Source organism: Aedes aegypti, chromosome 3 (assembly GCF_002204515.2).
Source record: "Aedes aegypti strain LVP_AGWG chromosome 3, AaegL5.0 Primary Assembly, whole genome shotgun sequence".
Lineage (NCBI taxonomy): Eukaryota > Metazoa > Arthropoda > Insecta > Diptera > Culicidae > Aedes > Aedes aegypti.
The window spans coordinates 92,940,931-92,955,338 of NC_035109.1; the positions used below are offsets into that span (position 1 = coordinate 92,940,931).

Genomic DNA, 14,408 nt, shown 5'->3' on the forward strand with positions numbered 1-14,408 from the left:
GGTTAATTAAATATTGTCTATACCTTTATTTGATATTATTAGGATATTGAACTACCTTGAATTTAAATTTGAGCTGTCACTAAATAAAATAACACAAATTTTCTCGGCTTATTAAGATGGTTGAACGAAACTATTTCCAGCGACATGCAGCCTCCAGATAAAATGAAACAAATTGGAAAAAATCATTCCCTACGTGGATTTGCTTTAGCTGTTAAAACAGTATGATAACAGACTGAAGCTAAAGATATGACAATCATGCTGAAACTGATTAAATGGATGATACTTGCATAAGGGCAGGGTAGATCTGAGATATTTATGGACAAATGTTCATGAAATTTTCACATTTTAATTCCAAACGTCACATGAATTTCAACTTATATTTTTGAGTGGTTTTTTCTATCACGAGTACATCGTAGTTTTTTTTACAAATTTTAAAAATTGGCGCATTTAATAAATAAGGTGATCAATGAGACGAGATGAACATATTTACTTATGATGGTTTTTGTGAGCTTCCATATCTTTGGATGAATAATTAGTTTTGTCAAAAATTGCGCTTTAGTCTAGTTGTTTTTACTATTGGAGTTGTGCATGGAAAAATTACTCAAAAATATATGGAAAAGTTAAAAATGTATCGTCCAAACCTGAATATTCTAATTATCAGTCCAAAACAAGAAAAAATCGAAAATAAAAGTTCATAATAGTTCAATATGGCAAAAAATATGTCAAATATATGATTTCAGCTAGGGGCCCAGATAGCCGTAGCGGTAAACGCGCAGCTATTCAGCAAGACCAAGCTGAGGGTCGTGGGTTCGAATCCCACCGGTCGAGGATCTTTTCGGGTTGGAAATTTTCTCGACTTCCCAGGGCATAGAGTATCTTCATACCTGCCATACGATATACGCATGCAAAAATGGTCATTGGCATAGTAAGCTCTCAGTTAATAACTGTGGAAGTGCTCATAAGAACACTAAGCTGAGAAGCAGGCTCTGTCCCAGTAGGGACGTAACGCCAGAAAGAAGAAGAAGATGATTTCAGCTATTTTAAAGAGAGTTTGAGGTTTTGTCCGACATTTGTTCTAGATCGAACCACTGTGCCGTGGTTGCTACACCAGTACATATCGCCAGATCAGCTGCACTTCCACAAGGAACCAACCAGATGAATGCTTGGGACTAACAGACACCCTTAGTATGTAAGTGCTGGTGATCTTCTATTTTTTAGGCATCAATGGCGCCTGCCACGTCAGAACGCTGACCAAGGGGAAGGGGGAGGAATTGAAGTTGCATTTAAAACTGGCCCACAGTAGACCGGATATACCCCTGCATCTATGCCAGTTCATGCGGGAAGGGGTAAGGGTAGTAATTTATGGCAGAGAGGCTTGCTATTTGGTTAGCAGATTGCCTATGTATCAGACGTAAGGAAAGGCGTGCGATAATGGTGGAATACCCAACTAACATTCACTCATTTAAGAAACGCCATTATGGCAGTTTATTCAGCATCATGTTTAATAACATTTTAATAATTTTCATGGCCAACCTTTGTTCAGGCGTTGTTCACACACATTTGGAGAAACTTTAAAGCATGTCGTCGAATTCCAACTTTATTTTTCAGCTTTTAAAACGTTTTACAAGCATTTAGTTTAGCTTTTATACGACTGGTCCAAAAATAATTATAAACAAATAAAAAACAAAAAAATATGTTTCAGGCGCTTCAATTAAAATGTACTGTACACAATTATCTTGATATGACAACCATATTTAAAAATCGCCTGGATACTGGATTCGAACTCGAGACCTTCCAATCGTCAGCGGTATGCCTTGCCATCTGCGCCATCCTAGAATTGATGATTGATTTGTCCAGTGCAAAATATAAACCTCTCATAGCTGAATATTGATCTTGTTTGAGCTTCTATTCGACATCGTCTAATCAACACATGGTACGCTAATCAACAACTGAACAAGCATATTATTCAGCTGCTGTTTAGTGCTGATCCAAGCTGAATTCAATCGGCTATTTTTAGCGCACAGTGAGAACATTTATGTCAATGATGGTTAAAAATAATGTTTATTTACACAAAGTAAAATCAGTCTGAAATGATTAAGGTGAATATGCATCGAAGCCAAACCTCAAATTTTCAAGAGCACAAATCTAGAGAACCAGACTAAGCAGCGGTTCGAGCTGAAAACCTAATCAATTGGTCACACGCTGGTGGTGACCAATCGATTAAGTTTTCAGCTTGAACGGATGTTTAGTTCTCTAGATTTATGTTCTTGAAAATTTGAGGTTTGGCTTCGATGCATCTTCACCTTAATCATTTCAGACTGATTTCACTTTGTGTAAATAAACATTATTTTTGATTTCATAATAATTTTTAGTTTGTTCAAAACTTCAATTTTAATGATTCATTAACTTAAATTGAAATTCATTTATTTTATAAATTATGTTTGTATTTATTAATTATATTATTATTATATTATTTGTATTTTTCATAAACCTATTATGAATATATTTAAATCATTTGAAGTGTTCTGAAGACTATGCGCCTGAATAGAAAAATGTTCGAATATCTTGACGAGTGGGATTTTTTCCAGAAATGGCCAAGTAAATCATTTTTCTTAGATCGCACTATTCAGTTGAGAAGAAATGTCATTTTAAATGTAGCTCGCTTTAGATATTTATTTAATCAATTCTGTCAAAGAAATGTCCACTTTTCTTGTACGGAACAACATCCCGAGCAGGCGAAAAAAGCTTAGCAATAGCTAATTATAATATGGATAGTAGAAAGTCATAATAACCTGAGAGATATAATATGTAAAAGATCTGGAAACGATATCTAAAATTAACTACATACAAAAATCAAACAAAATTTTGATGTTGTCTTCAGATCTATTATGTCAATCAAGTCAATATCACGCTTTGTTTGTCAGTACTTCGCTCCTACTAGGAATACTTAGCTCAAATGTTTGTTTTTCAAAATAATCCTACATTTCTGGAGGCTGACCATGTTTATTTTCTGAACGACTATTCAAAAAGTTTTGAGAATGCATAAGTTATAAGCTTTGAAATGCATTCGGAACTCAACACGCATTTCGGATATTTTGTCCATTTTATGAAATTTAGCTATAGTGTGATCGCTTTTACAAGGCTTATTTATTACTGAACAATGTGTTTGTTAATCGTCATTTTGGCCTCTATTGGATCAACTGTTCTTATAATATACCGAAGCTGAATTAGGATTTTATAAGATACTTATTCAGCTCTTATTCATGCTTTTGTTAAACATGTGGAAATAGCTGAAGTGCGATGCAAGTAAAACGTTAGTTCGTCTTCTGAATATCCTTTTATACATATACATTTGTTTAGTGGAATATTTGCTTTTTAATTGGCGGAAACATGTATTGTTCAGCTCATTAGTAAAACAATATTGACTAGTCGAATGAGAATCTTTGGAAACGTTTAATAAGTGGCGATTCAACTTTTGTTCATTCTAATGCATAACGTTGAACATTGATCTAAGTTTGTGTTAAAAAAGCACCTCCTCAGCTCTTTATAGAGCAACATTTTTATTCAGCTGTCATTACCATTATTGAACAATAATTAAACATTCATGCTTGTTTGTGGCTCTGAATTGTTAGTTGGGTATATACAGCTTCAAATAAGCCCAATTGCTTCATTTATATGGCCAGCATTTCAAAAAGGTTGAGCAGACTTTTACAGTCGTGCATGATTACTTGGGTATGTTCAAATTATTAATTGTTCTGGCTGTCACATCTGGTTGTCTGTAGTAGTTTTCCCAGTTAAAAATCGTTATATGAACCCTCAATTTCATCCACAGCTATGGAGGACGAACATCCGCAGCAACACCATCACCATCATCCGTCAGCTCAGCTCACCTCGGACAGCAGTGCACCGCTTTCGTCAACGGCAACGCCTTCCAGTGCGTACATCGTCGGCAATCGTTTCTTCGGACCGGACTTCAACATGGAACAGTACAAAGGTATGCGTTACACTCATTGTTGTTCCCCAACGATTCGGACAACTCAATCACTCATCGAACGAAGGTTTCTTCTCTCTCGTAGACATGGCCGCAGACAACACTGACCGTTCGCCTCGAACCCCGAAAACACCTTCGGCACGGTCAGTCAACTCAGCCGAAGAGAAGGGGCACCGCAAGATTCTGGAGCAGCGCCGCAATTTGGTCATGCAACTGTTTCAGGACCACGGGATGTTCCCAACGTCCCAGGCGACCAATAGTTTTCAGGTGAGCAATTGGGTTGCCAATTTAAAAATAAATATCTAACAAATGACCCTGTTATCCAGGTGGCCCACAGCGACATCTTTCCCAGCAAACAGAGCTTGCAGCTGAAGATCCGCGAAGTCCGACAGAAGTTCATGGCTCAACCGCCTGGCTTTACGCCACACTCGGCCGGGCCGATCACGCCGACCGATCTCGGTGCCGGTAAGTTGAAACGGAAGTACAACCGGTCCTAAATGCCTCCTCCAACTCTGGTGGGGTGCCCACTTGAGATTGTTATCGTTTAAGCAGAATGATTGATTGACTCTCCGATGAATTCCGAACACAGTTCCCGTGTCGTTATTGTAAAGTTGATTAGTTTCGCATCGAATCTATATTATGAATTGTACCATACAATAATGATGAATAAATCACTTTTTTGTCGTTGTGCATGCGGGGGTTGCTATTTACTAAAGATTTTGAATAGAAAGACGAAAGAAAGAAAAATTCATCCGGTCACGTGCTCATCGTTGTTTATCGATTCGAATGGGGCGATACAAGTTCCTAAAAAAACGTAACGCTATATAAAAGAGAACAAGGCAACAACTCTAATTCGTATATTGTTTGGAGACACGTGGCTACAAAGCAAAGCCATGCTGAAGGTGTTTGGGTTCGCGTCCCGACAATTGATGGTGTTGTATAGCGAGGCGTTTCATAAAACCGTACATCACGCTCGCGGAGTGCTTGCTGTTTCAACGCCATTTTCGATTAAACTGACAGCCAGGCTTGATAATTCTCCTCAACCTCATCAGAGTTCGGTGACATACTCTAGAGCAACGTGCTGCCTTTACCTCTTTGTGAGGGAAAAAAAATGCTAAGCGAGAGGCAACGAAAATTGAGCGAGGAAGATGTAGCACAAAACACACCAGAGTAAAATTCCATCAAAAAAGATTGCCATCACAACTCCCCGAGGACTGTCTTCTTCGGACGGGACGCTCAAGAGTTCTTTTGAAGCATGAGTAGAGGTGAGCATCGCAACAAGAGAGAGAGAGAGTACCAGAAAAAATCCTCGCATTTTTTCCCTCTCATTAGAATCGCTTGAGGATCTGTGTTGAAAATTTTGAGTTAATTTTTTTCTCCTCAGAAAAACGACAAAATCGCCCCCTCTTTGCATCGCAGAGGAGTTTCTATCGAGCCTGCTGACAGCACCCGAGCGAAAAAAAGCATGTCACCCGTTTAAGGGAGTCCAGAGACCAATTCTTTTGGAGAGAAACAAATTTGCGCTCTTTTCTTTAATTACAAAAAGGCATTGAAATCTTTCTCAGTTTTTTACTGAACATCCGTCAGGGTAAAGATGAATCGAGGCCACCCCAAGAGCATATAACCAAAACATTCAAATCTGGAGAACCGAAACTGCATTTAACACTTCAGTCGTCGCGTTTTCGTTCACAACACCAGCGTGGTGGTTCTGACGGTGGCAAATCGCGCGACGACTGGAAGGTTAAACTTAAAACTTGATCGATTGGTCACCACCACCAGCGAGTGGCTAATGGATCAAGTCTTCAGTTTGAATGGATGTTCGGCTCTTTAGATTTGTGCTCTTGTACATTTGAAGTGTGACTTCAATGCATCTACATCTTAATCATTTTTTTAAACATATTTTTATATTCCAATAGGTACTCAAAACGATACGGCGCAACAGGAATAAACAGCAAAGCAAGAATCCGTTTATCAATACTTTTTACAAAAGGTAACATTTCGCATAAAACGTAAAAATATGACTTCGTGAAATTTCCTACTCGATTCCAGCATTTCAAAAGCCGCTTATCCTCGGTAGCATTAAACTACATATTTGCAAAATGCGTGGCGAACCTGGAATGCTTTCCGCAGAACTCATGCTCCCGCTGATAGAAACAAAAAAAAAACAAATAGATAATAATTATTTACTATTACAATCACTACTCAATAGCCTAAACAAGATATACTGGAACTAAAACAAGCATAAAAAAAAAAACAATAGATGCAACAATTTAAATCTAACTCACCCATACTTTCACATAGCCGTTAAAAAAACCAGTAGATAAAAGAAAACAATAGATCAATAGGATAAACCAGCCAACCCCTACAGCGTTCAAATTTGCTTCGATTGGAAACGTTTTCGACTCACATATCATTCATCACACAATGAACAATGCTTTGCTTGCCAAACACACATACACTCTCAAACATCTAATAATCGCTCTGAGTCGGCTCTGCTTTACCGAATAGGCCCTGAATTCGCACATCTCTCCTGCAAAATCGAGAAAAGAAAATTAGTCTCTCTCCTTGTCTCATGGTCATCAACTCTTGCACTGGTTCGGTGTCTCTTCTTCTCTCTTCAGTGAGAGAATGGAAGCGCGCCATCTCCCGGCTGCCTAATCGAAGAGTAATGAGAAAAATAAACATAAAAATCCCAGTCTCTATAATTAAAAATTTAGAGGTTAAACAAGCGTATCGTGAAAATTATTCAGATCCATGTCGTGTACGACCACGAGGTGGCATCTAGTGATCTTAGTTGGTAAGTTGTGCAGCAGCGCAAGTATATACAGAAATTATAATTACAAGTATGTCTATAGCAAACAAGATTTAATATTAAAACAAATTGTACATACTATTTGAAAAGTTAATTATGAAAAGTCGTTGAAGCAAACGATAGAGTTAGGTCATGTAGTAGAAAGTACAAGAATTTATTAACAAATTTTACTGTGAGTTGTAGTAGTGGCAAAACCAAACGTTACAAAATACTAAACATATAAGCCCCCCTTTGTAAAGCAAGAGCGTTCATTTCCCATCCCACTAAAATAAGATTTTTAGAGCAACAAGTGCTATTTTACCCGGAACCTTCAATTGTACGCAGAACAACCATCAAAAACCCTTTTAACTCAGACGACCACTAAGTTGTCTGCTAGTTCTCTCTATCTACTTCTACTCCACATCCAATACCTCCATTTGCACATCCTAGGAAGACGACAGCCCTTTCACGCACCTCCACTTTTCATTAACCGTCAATAGCAGTTTTTGCGAAGACTGCGTGTTTTCAATCATTCCTGTAATACCCCTTGAAAACAGAAGAAATTTCGAGATGCACATTTAAACGAGATTAATTTATCAAAAAGCGCGCTTTTTCGAAAGTAGACACATCATCTGACACACCTAGATATCTACAGATAAGCGCCGTAGTCAGTAAAGCCCCAGAAAACATACTAATCGCTAAGGTCACACACGAACACAATTTACTAAACAAAAAGCTTAACTATAGAAGAAAACCTTTGAACTCAAGTTCGGTAGACGAAAATCACACCACAAGCAAATACACACCGAAATAGAAAAAAAAAAACACGTAAAATATTATACGAACACGCATTGTCCTTGTTTCCAATGGATGTTGTCTTTGAAGGATGTAGTTGACCGTGCAAACAAATAAGTAAAAGGAACGATGAAATTTAGCCCTTTGATCAGAGTTGGAAGCAAACATGAAAACATAAATTAAATACTTCAAAAAGACAGGAAACCCCGGTTTGATTGTATTGTCGAAAAGAAGGAGAAACGAAACAAATGCAAATGAACGAATTTTGTGTGCAAACACGTACGCCAGTTTGAGAAGAAAAAAAAAAGAAAAAAGTTTTAGATGAAGAACAAAATACACACATTGTAAAAAATTGGAAAAATAAAAACGTAAAACTATTGAATGTGAAAGTAAATGAAACAATTATTGAGTAAAAAATATGGAAAAACTGAAAAGTAAATACACAAACAGTTCAAACAATCATTATGGTAATTTTATTCCGCTTCTAAATATTGAGAAATACCTTTGTTTCGTTCGTCCTATAGTTCTAGCATTCTCAGTTCTCTCGCATCCTTCCAGCTTTCGCTACCTTCTGAATAAGTACTGTGTTCGCCCGAAGTTGGGCGAGCTCGTGGTTCATCCTTCGCCATCATATTAGGGGGGTCTGTAGCCTTGAGGTTACGCTTTCGCTTCATAAGCGGAAGGTCATGGGTTCGATTCCCAGCCCCTCCACAAAAAACTCGTCCAGCCACCAGAAGACGCCTCACGGAGGACCGTGCTTTGGGGAGCACATCCATCCTCCGTCAGTATCAGATGGTGACTGAGACAAACTGACCCTCTTCGCAGGCAGCTAGCCTCACTAACAGCAGAACTCTCTCCTACCTGCTCGGTGTGAGAGTAAAAGAGTAGGAGAGAGTGAAAGTAGATGTTATAGATAAGTTGAAAATAGATCTGTATCGGTAAAGAAGCAACATATCAACTGATTCCGGCACAGTAGTGGCCACGAGCACAGAGTGCCTTGAATAAAAAAAAAATCCTTCGCCATCGTGCACTGTTCTTCTGCACACCGTCAAAGTTCCCGGTCTATCGTGTGTATTTTTTTAGACGAGCCCTTTCACGCGGGAGGCGGGTGTCAAAAATTGTCCAAAAAATGCTACGTTTTCCCGCTCCGTGCTCTTGCACTCTGCTAGTGGTTTGCTTTTGCATGTTGAGCAGACTGCCTTTTCATCTTTCTTCGCTGCTCTGTCTCTTCTCCCCCTTTCGCATCCTTCTCCTGACTTCCCCCAGCGTCGGAGGTTGTCACCAGTACCGGTTGGGGAGACGTCAGTGCAGTGTCCCGACTACCGGCGGCTATTGCAGGAGAGATCTTCGTTAGCTGTCTCGAGTACCGAGGTCGGTCAAACGATTTCGGTTCATTAGCGCCCCGACCACCCAATGCCAGGCACTGCTCTCTGTCTCTCGTTTCCCTGCTCTACCCGCCAGTTTCTCTGCAATATAGACGTTATCTTCACCACCATATGTCGACCTGGGTAAACAGGGAGCATGGCGAAGTAAACTTCCACATGATACAGTTCCTGTCAGGTCACGGTTACTTCAAACAGTATTGGCATCGGTTCGGCCACACGCAGTCACCGTTCTGTCCCGTATGTAGTGAGAGAGAGGAAACGCCGAAACATGTTGTTTTCGATTGCCCGAGGTTCAACATGGAACGAAGCGTCGCGACGGTTGCTTTTGAGCAGGACTTCAATGCAGACAGAATGGTAAGCTATCCTAACCATTGGAATCTGGCGAACAATCGGGCCTATTCTGCGCGGCGTGTGAGGTGACACGAGTCGAATGAGGTGACAATTGTCGACTCGCTCCCATTTGATTAACATTAGTCGTCTCACGTCACTCGCGGCGAGAGCGGCTCGTCTCGACTCACACGCCGCGCAGAATAAGCACAAAATTCGGGATAAGTCTGTGGGTCCACCTACCACCTACCTCTCCGCTGATAACACTCGATGTCTTCTTCCAAGGGATACAAATCGGAATCATTCTGGTGATCACACATACTGCCTCCGACGATATTCGGGTTTATTCTACGACTGGCGTGAGGTGACAATTGTCGGTGTCGTATAGCGAGGTGACAATTGTCGACTCGAGTGAAGTGACTCGCCGTGTAAATCAAATGGAGAGTCACTTCACTCGAGTCGAGAATTTGTGCTTATTCTGCGCGGCGTGTGAGTCGAGACGAGCCGCTCTCGCCGCGAGTGACGTGAGACGACTAATGTTAATCAAATGGGAGCGAGTCGACAATTGTCACCTCATTCGACTCGTGTCACCTCACACGCCGCGCAGAATAGGCCCGATTGTCACCTCGCTATACGACACCGACAATTGTCACCTCACGCCAGTCGTAGTATAAACCCAATTGTTCTGTATGCGCTTGCTACCCTCATGGCCATCAGCCATAACGTACTGTTGAGCTTCACCCGATTGCGCTTGGTTTGCAGTGCTACACCTCAAGCCGAAGCTCCGTATCTCAGTATACGATGATACGCTAGCCAGAAGACCTACTGCTTCCCGGACCAAGAGCACTCGGCTTGATCCTTGTAAGTGCATTGGTCGCCTTTGCAGCCTTCTCACATGTATAGTCCACGTGGCTGTTGAAGTTTAGCCGATCGTCTATCATCACGCCCAGGTGTCTGAGCGACCGCTATGATGCTATGACATGTTACCCGACGGTACCCACCTTCGTTTTTTGGTGGGCTAACTTCAGCTTGACCATGCCCATTGCCTCCGTGGCTAGCACTTCCGATTCCTCCAGCGATTCGCCTATTACTGTTAGGACGACGTCATCAGCAAAGCCGACGATCTCGACGCCCTTGGGTCACTCCAGTGCACTGTTGCTTGCCGAACAGTTGCTGGAGCATGCTGCATGCAAACCTACTCCATGATGATGAATAACAATTTATCCTGACGTCCAATTCAAATGTAGTCTTCAGCAAAGTTGTAGCTGAAAGGATTTCACATGATGAGAGTTTGTTCACTTTTCCGTAAAATATTGTGATGAAGAATTAGAGGGTTGAGCGCAAAAGATTGGCGTTTTCCATAGTAATCTCCATATAAACTTCAAATGGCGTGTGCACAGTCAAATTTCTTCCGGATCATTTCAAACTTTAGGAGGATGCTATTTACCATAAAAAAATCGTTTAACCATATGGGAGCCGAAATTTCAAAATTTGCTTCACTCAATTGCTCCATCTTTATAACTTATCTTTAGCGATAAAAATGAAGTACTGAGTGGAGGGACTTCTAACTAAGATTCATAGAAAGTTGTAAATGAATTTAATTTGACCTTAGCGAATTGCAAGCTTGCTTAGAGAGATGTAATTGATAACATCCGAACATTGTAGTTTGTAACATAAAATGCTTCATGAAACTCTACCAAAAAAAAATGCAAGATATTTTTTATTTTTGTTTTTCATTTACGTGCTTATTGTTTACTGGGTTAGAGCAAAGGGTAACATTTTATAAAACATGTGTTTCCATATACTATCTCCTGACTTTGACATTGACTAGTTTGGAATTCGAATCCAGAAGCTATATAGCTATAATAGTTCCACATAGAATATATAGATTGTGCTGGTTGAAACATTAATTGGTATGTAATATTTTCCCGGTGTTAATTAAAATTCCCGGTTTTCTCCCAGTGATTTTAAATTGCCGGCTTTTTCCCGGTGCGCTGGTCACTCTGCATTACCACTCTGTAGGCGTCACCCCATGGACTTGAATTGGTACCCTCGCATAGACTATCAAAGCATCGCCGCTTGAAGTGTCACATTCGGTATTCCACCCGGTCCGGGTGGAAAAGCCCCTCCTAGAGAGAACAGGCCGCCAGTGTATTGGTGGTGCGAATCAATTGCAAATCTTCGAGCAATCTGCCTTCGGGCTAGACGAAGAATGCAACGCGCACGCACAGAAGCACAAAGAGAGGAACGCGGTGCAGCATTCAGAGAGGCAAAGTTGGCTCTCAAAAAGGAAATCAAGAGTCGAAAACGGGCATGCTTTGAAAGTCTATGCGAGAGTGCCAATTCTAGTCCATGGGGTGACGCCTACAGAGTGGTAATGGCTAAGACCAAAGGAGCCATAGCGCCCCAAGAGAAATCGCCCGAGTTGCTGCGATCGATAATCGATGTACTCTTCCCGCACCATCCCATAAGCCCATGGCCCCCAGCGCCGTATGCGGCAGATGAAGGAGAAGAAGTGGCGAGAGTGACGAACGAAGAGCTGGCAGAAGTCGTGAAATCATTCGCGTCAAACAAGGCACCGGGACCCGATGGTATCCCGAATGTTGCCTTAAAAGCGGCAGTGAACACGGATCCGGACATGTTCAGAACCACGATGCAACGCTGCATTGATCAAGGAATCTTCCCGGATGTATGGAAGCGACAGAAATTGGTGCTACTACCAAAGGCGGGGAAACCACCAGGTGACCCGTCGGCGTATAGACCTATCTGTCTACTAGATACGACGGGCAAGTTATTGGAGAGGTTGATTCTCAACAGACTAGTACCGTATACGGAGAGTGCGGACGGCCTGTCCAACAACCAGTTTGGATTCAGAAAAGGTAAACCTACTCTGGACGCCATCCAGTCGGTCATTCAAACAGCTGAGGTGGCAATCGAGCATAAAAGGAGCGGCATCCGTTACTGCGCGGTTGTCACTCTGGATGTGAAGAATGCGTTCAACAGCGCAAGCTGGGAAGCAATAGCACACGCGCTTCACCGCCTCAAGGTACCGGTGCAGTTGTGTAAGCTTCTAGAAAGCTATTTTGATGGTAGGATTCTACTGTATGACACAGAGGAGGGGCAGAAAAGCGTTCGAATTACCGCGGGAGTACCTCAAGGTTCAATCCTGGGCCCGCTGTTATGGAATGCGATGTACGATGACGTACTGAGGCTGCCCCTTCCGACGGGTGTTAAGATTGTTGGCTTCGCCGACGATATCACCCTAGTGGTCTATGGTGAATCGATGGAGGAAGTAGAGTTGACAGCAGCGCACTCTATTTCCCTGGTTGAGGAATGGATGAAGTCTAGGAAAATAGGACTGGCCCGTCACAAGACTGAGGTGGTGGTGGTCAACAACCGCAAGTCCGAGCAACGGGCGCTTATCTCGGTAGGTGATTGCACCATAGAGTCCAAGCGATCCCTTAGGCATCTTGGGGTAATGATCGATGACAAGCTGAGCTTCGCTAGCCACGTTGAATATGCCTGTAAAAGGGCATCTACGGCTATAGCGGCGCTTTCGAGGATGATGTCTAACAGCTCTGCTGTAATTGCCAGCAAACGCAAGCTGCTGGCAAGCGTGGCGCTATCCATACTAAGGTATGGAGGACCAATCTGGTCAAAAGCGCTTAGAACGAACAGAAACCTAAAGCGGTTGGAAAGCACGTACAGGATAATGTGCTTAAGAGTAGCAAGAGCATACCGGACGGTATCTAAAGAGGCCGTGTGCATCATAGCCGGGATGACGCCCATCGGGCTCATCATCAAGGAAGATGTTCAATGCTTCAACCAAAGGGGTACCAGAGGAGTCCGCGACACGTGTAAAGAGGAAACGCTCAGAAGCTGGCAGCAGGAATGGGATAACTCCACTAAGGGTAGATGGACCCATCGACTAATACCAAATGTGTCAGATTGGTATGGTAGAAGCCATGGGGAAGTGAACTTCCACCTGACGCAGTTTCTGTCAGGACATGGTTGCTATAGACAGTACCTGCATAGGTTCGGGCACTCAGAATCTCCTGCGTGCCCCAATTGTGCTGGTGTAGAGGAAACAGCGAAGCAGGTCGTGTTCGATTGCCCCCGTTTCATTGTTGTGAGAGGTCGCATGCTCACTACATGCGGAGGGGACACGTCCCCCGACAATATTATAGAGAGAATGTGTGCGGATGCCGAGTGCTGGAATGCAGTAACTACGGCTGTCACTCACATTATGTTAGAATTGCAGCGTCTATGGCGCGCCGACCAAGAGTTGGCTGCAGAGGATTAGCCCTGCCGAGGCTGGTCCCTTGTAACATTGTTTAAGTCGGCTAGGAGAAGCAGTTTGCCTAGGCTACTTCTGCTACACGTGTTGTGCTATATGCACTGGTCCCTTCCCGAAGAAATACCGTAAGGTGGTTCCGGGGAGATGAGGGTCTGAGTCCAAGGGTCATGTCGATGCACTGTTCACCACTTGAGCAATTCTAAATGAATTGCTCATGCACAGTGCATAGGCTGGTTTTAGCGGGTCGTCGTTGGTGCGTCATCCCCGCATTCCCTGAGTTATCTTCTCAGGGGATCTGTTAGCAGATTTCCCCCTTGTAAAAAACAAAAAAAAAAAACCCGGTCCGGGGGACTTTGTCACCTACAATGCTTTCACCGCTGGAGACCTGACGATTTTCGGCATTTGCTTCTTCCTCGTCGACAGTGGCGCGGGAAGTGGGTAGGACAGGTAGGACATGTACTACGCACAAAAACACCTGGGTAGGACAGTCAAAGGATTGTCCTACCCACGATTCTACGCAAAAAAAAAACAAGATCAACAAAAATCTTGGAAAAAAATTAAACTAACTATCATCTGTTCAATATACTCTATCAACGCTGTACTTATTCTTATGGAGGATAGAAGACTCGATAAGGTTTTTCATGGTATTCGCATCCCAAGTAACAATTCCACAGCAATTTGGCATTCGTGTGGATTTATTAATGCTTTATGACAGTTACGTGAATGCTATGATAGCTAGAGGCGACATTTAACGTAGCTAGAAGATGATATTTTGTAAGTCGACTCTTAGTTGTTTTCAAAACCTTCCAGAGACAAACTATA

General features: G+C 42.2%; 1 protein-coding gene across 9 annotated transcripts in view; it reads left to right on the forward strand.

Annotated features, from left to right (window-relative positions):
* Positions 1-7,897, forward strand: part of LOC5579293 — a 232,944-nt gene extending 225,047 nt beyond the window's left edge. For 8 of the 9 annotated variants that reach the window (XM_021855882.1, XM_021855873.1, XM_021855881.1 and 5 more), the window contains 5 exons: positions 3,833-3,994; positions 4,059-4,258; positions 4,318-4,456; positions 5,908-5,981; positions 6,041-7,897. In XM_021855882.1, coding sequence (XP_021711574.1) covers positions 3,833-3,994; positions 4,059-4,258; positions 4,318-4,456; positions 5,908-5,939 — 533 coding nt within the window. In that variant the 3' untranslated portion in view covers positions 5,940-5,981; positions 6,041-7,897. The remainder of the gene's footprint in view (positions 1-3,832; positions 3,995-4,058; positions 4,259-4,317; positions 4,457-5,907; positions 5,982-6,040) is intronic. The other variant, XM_021855880.1, reaches the window with a different exon arrangement.
* The last annotated feature ends 6,511 nt before the right edge of the window (positions 7,898-14,408 follow it).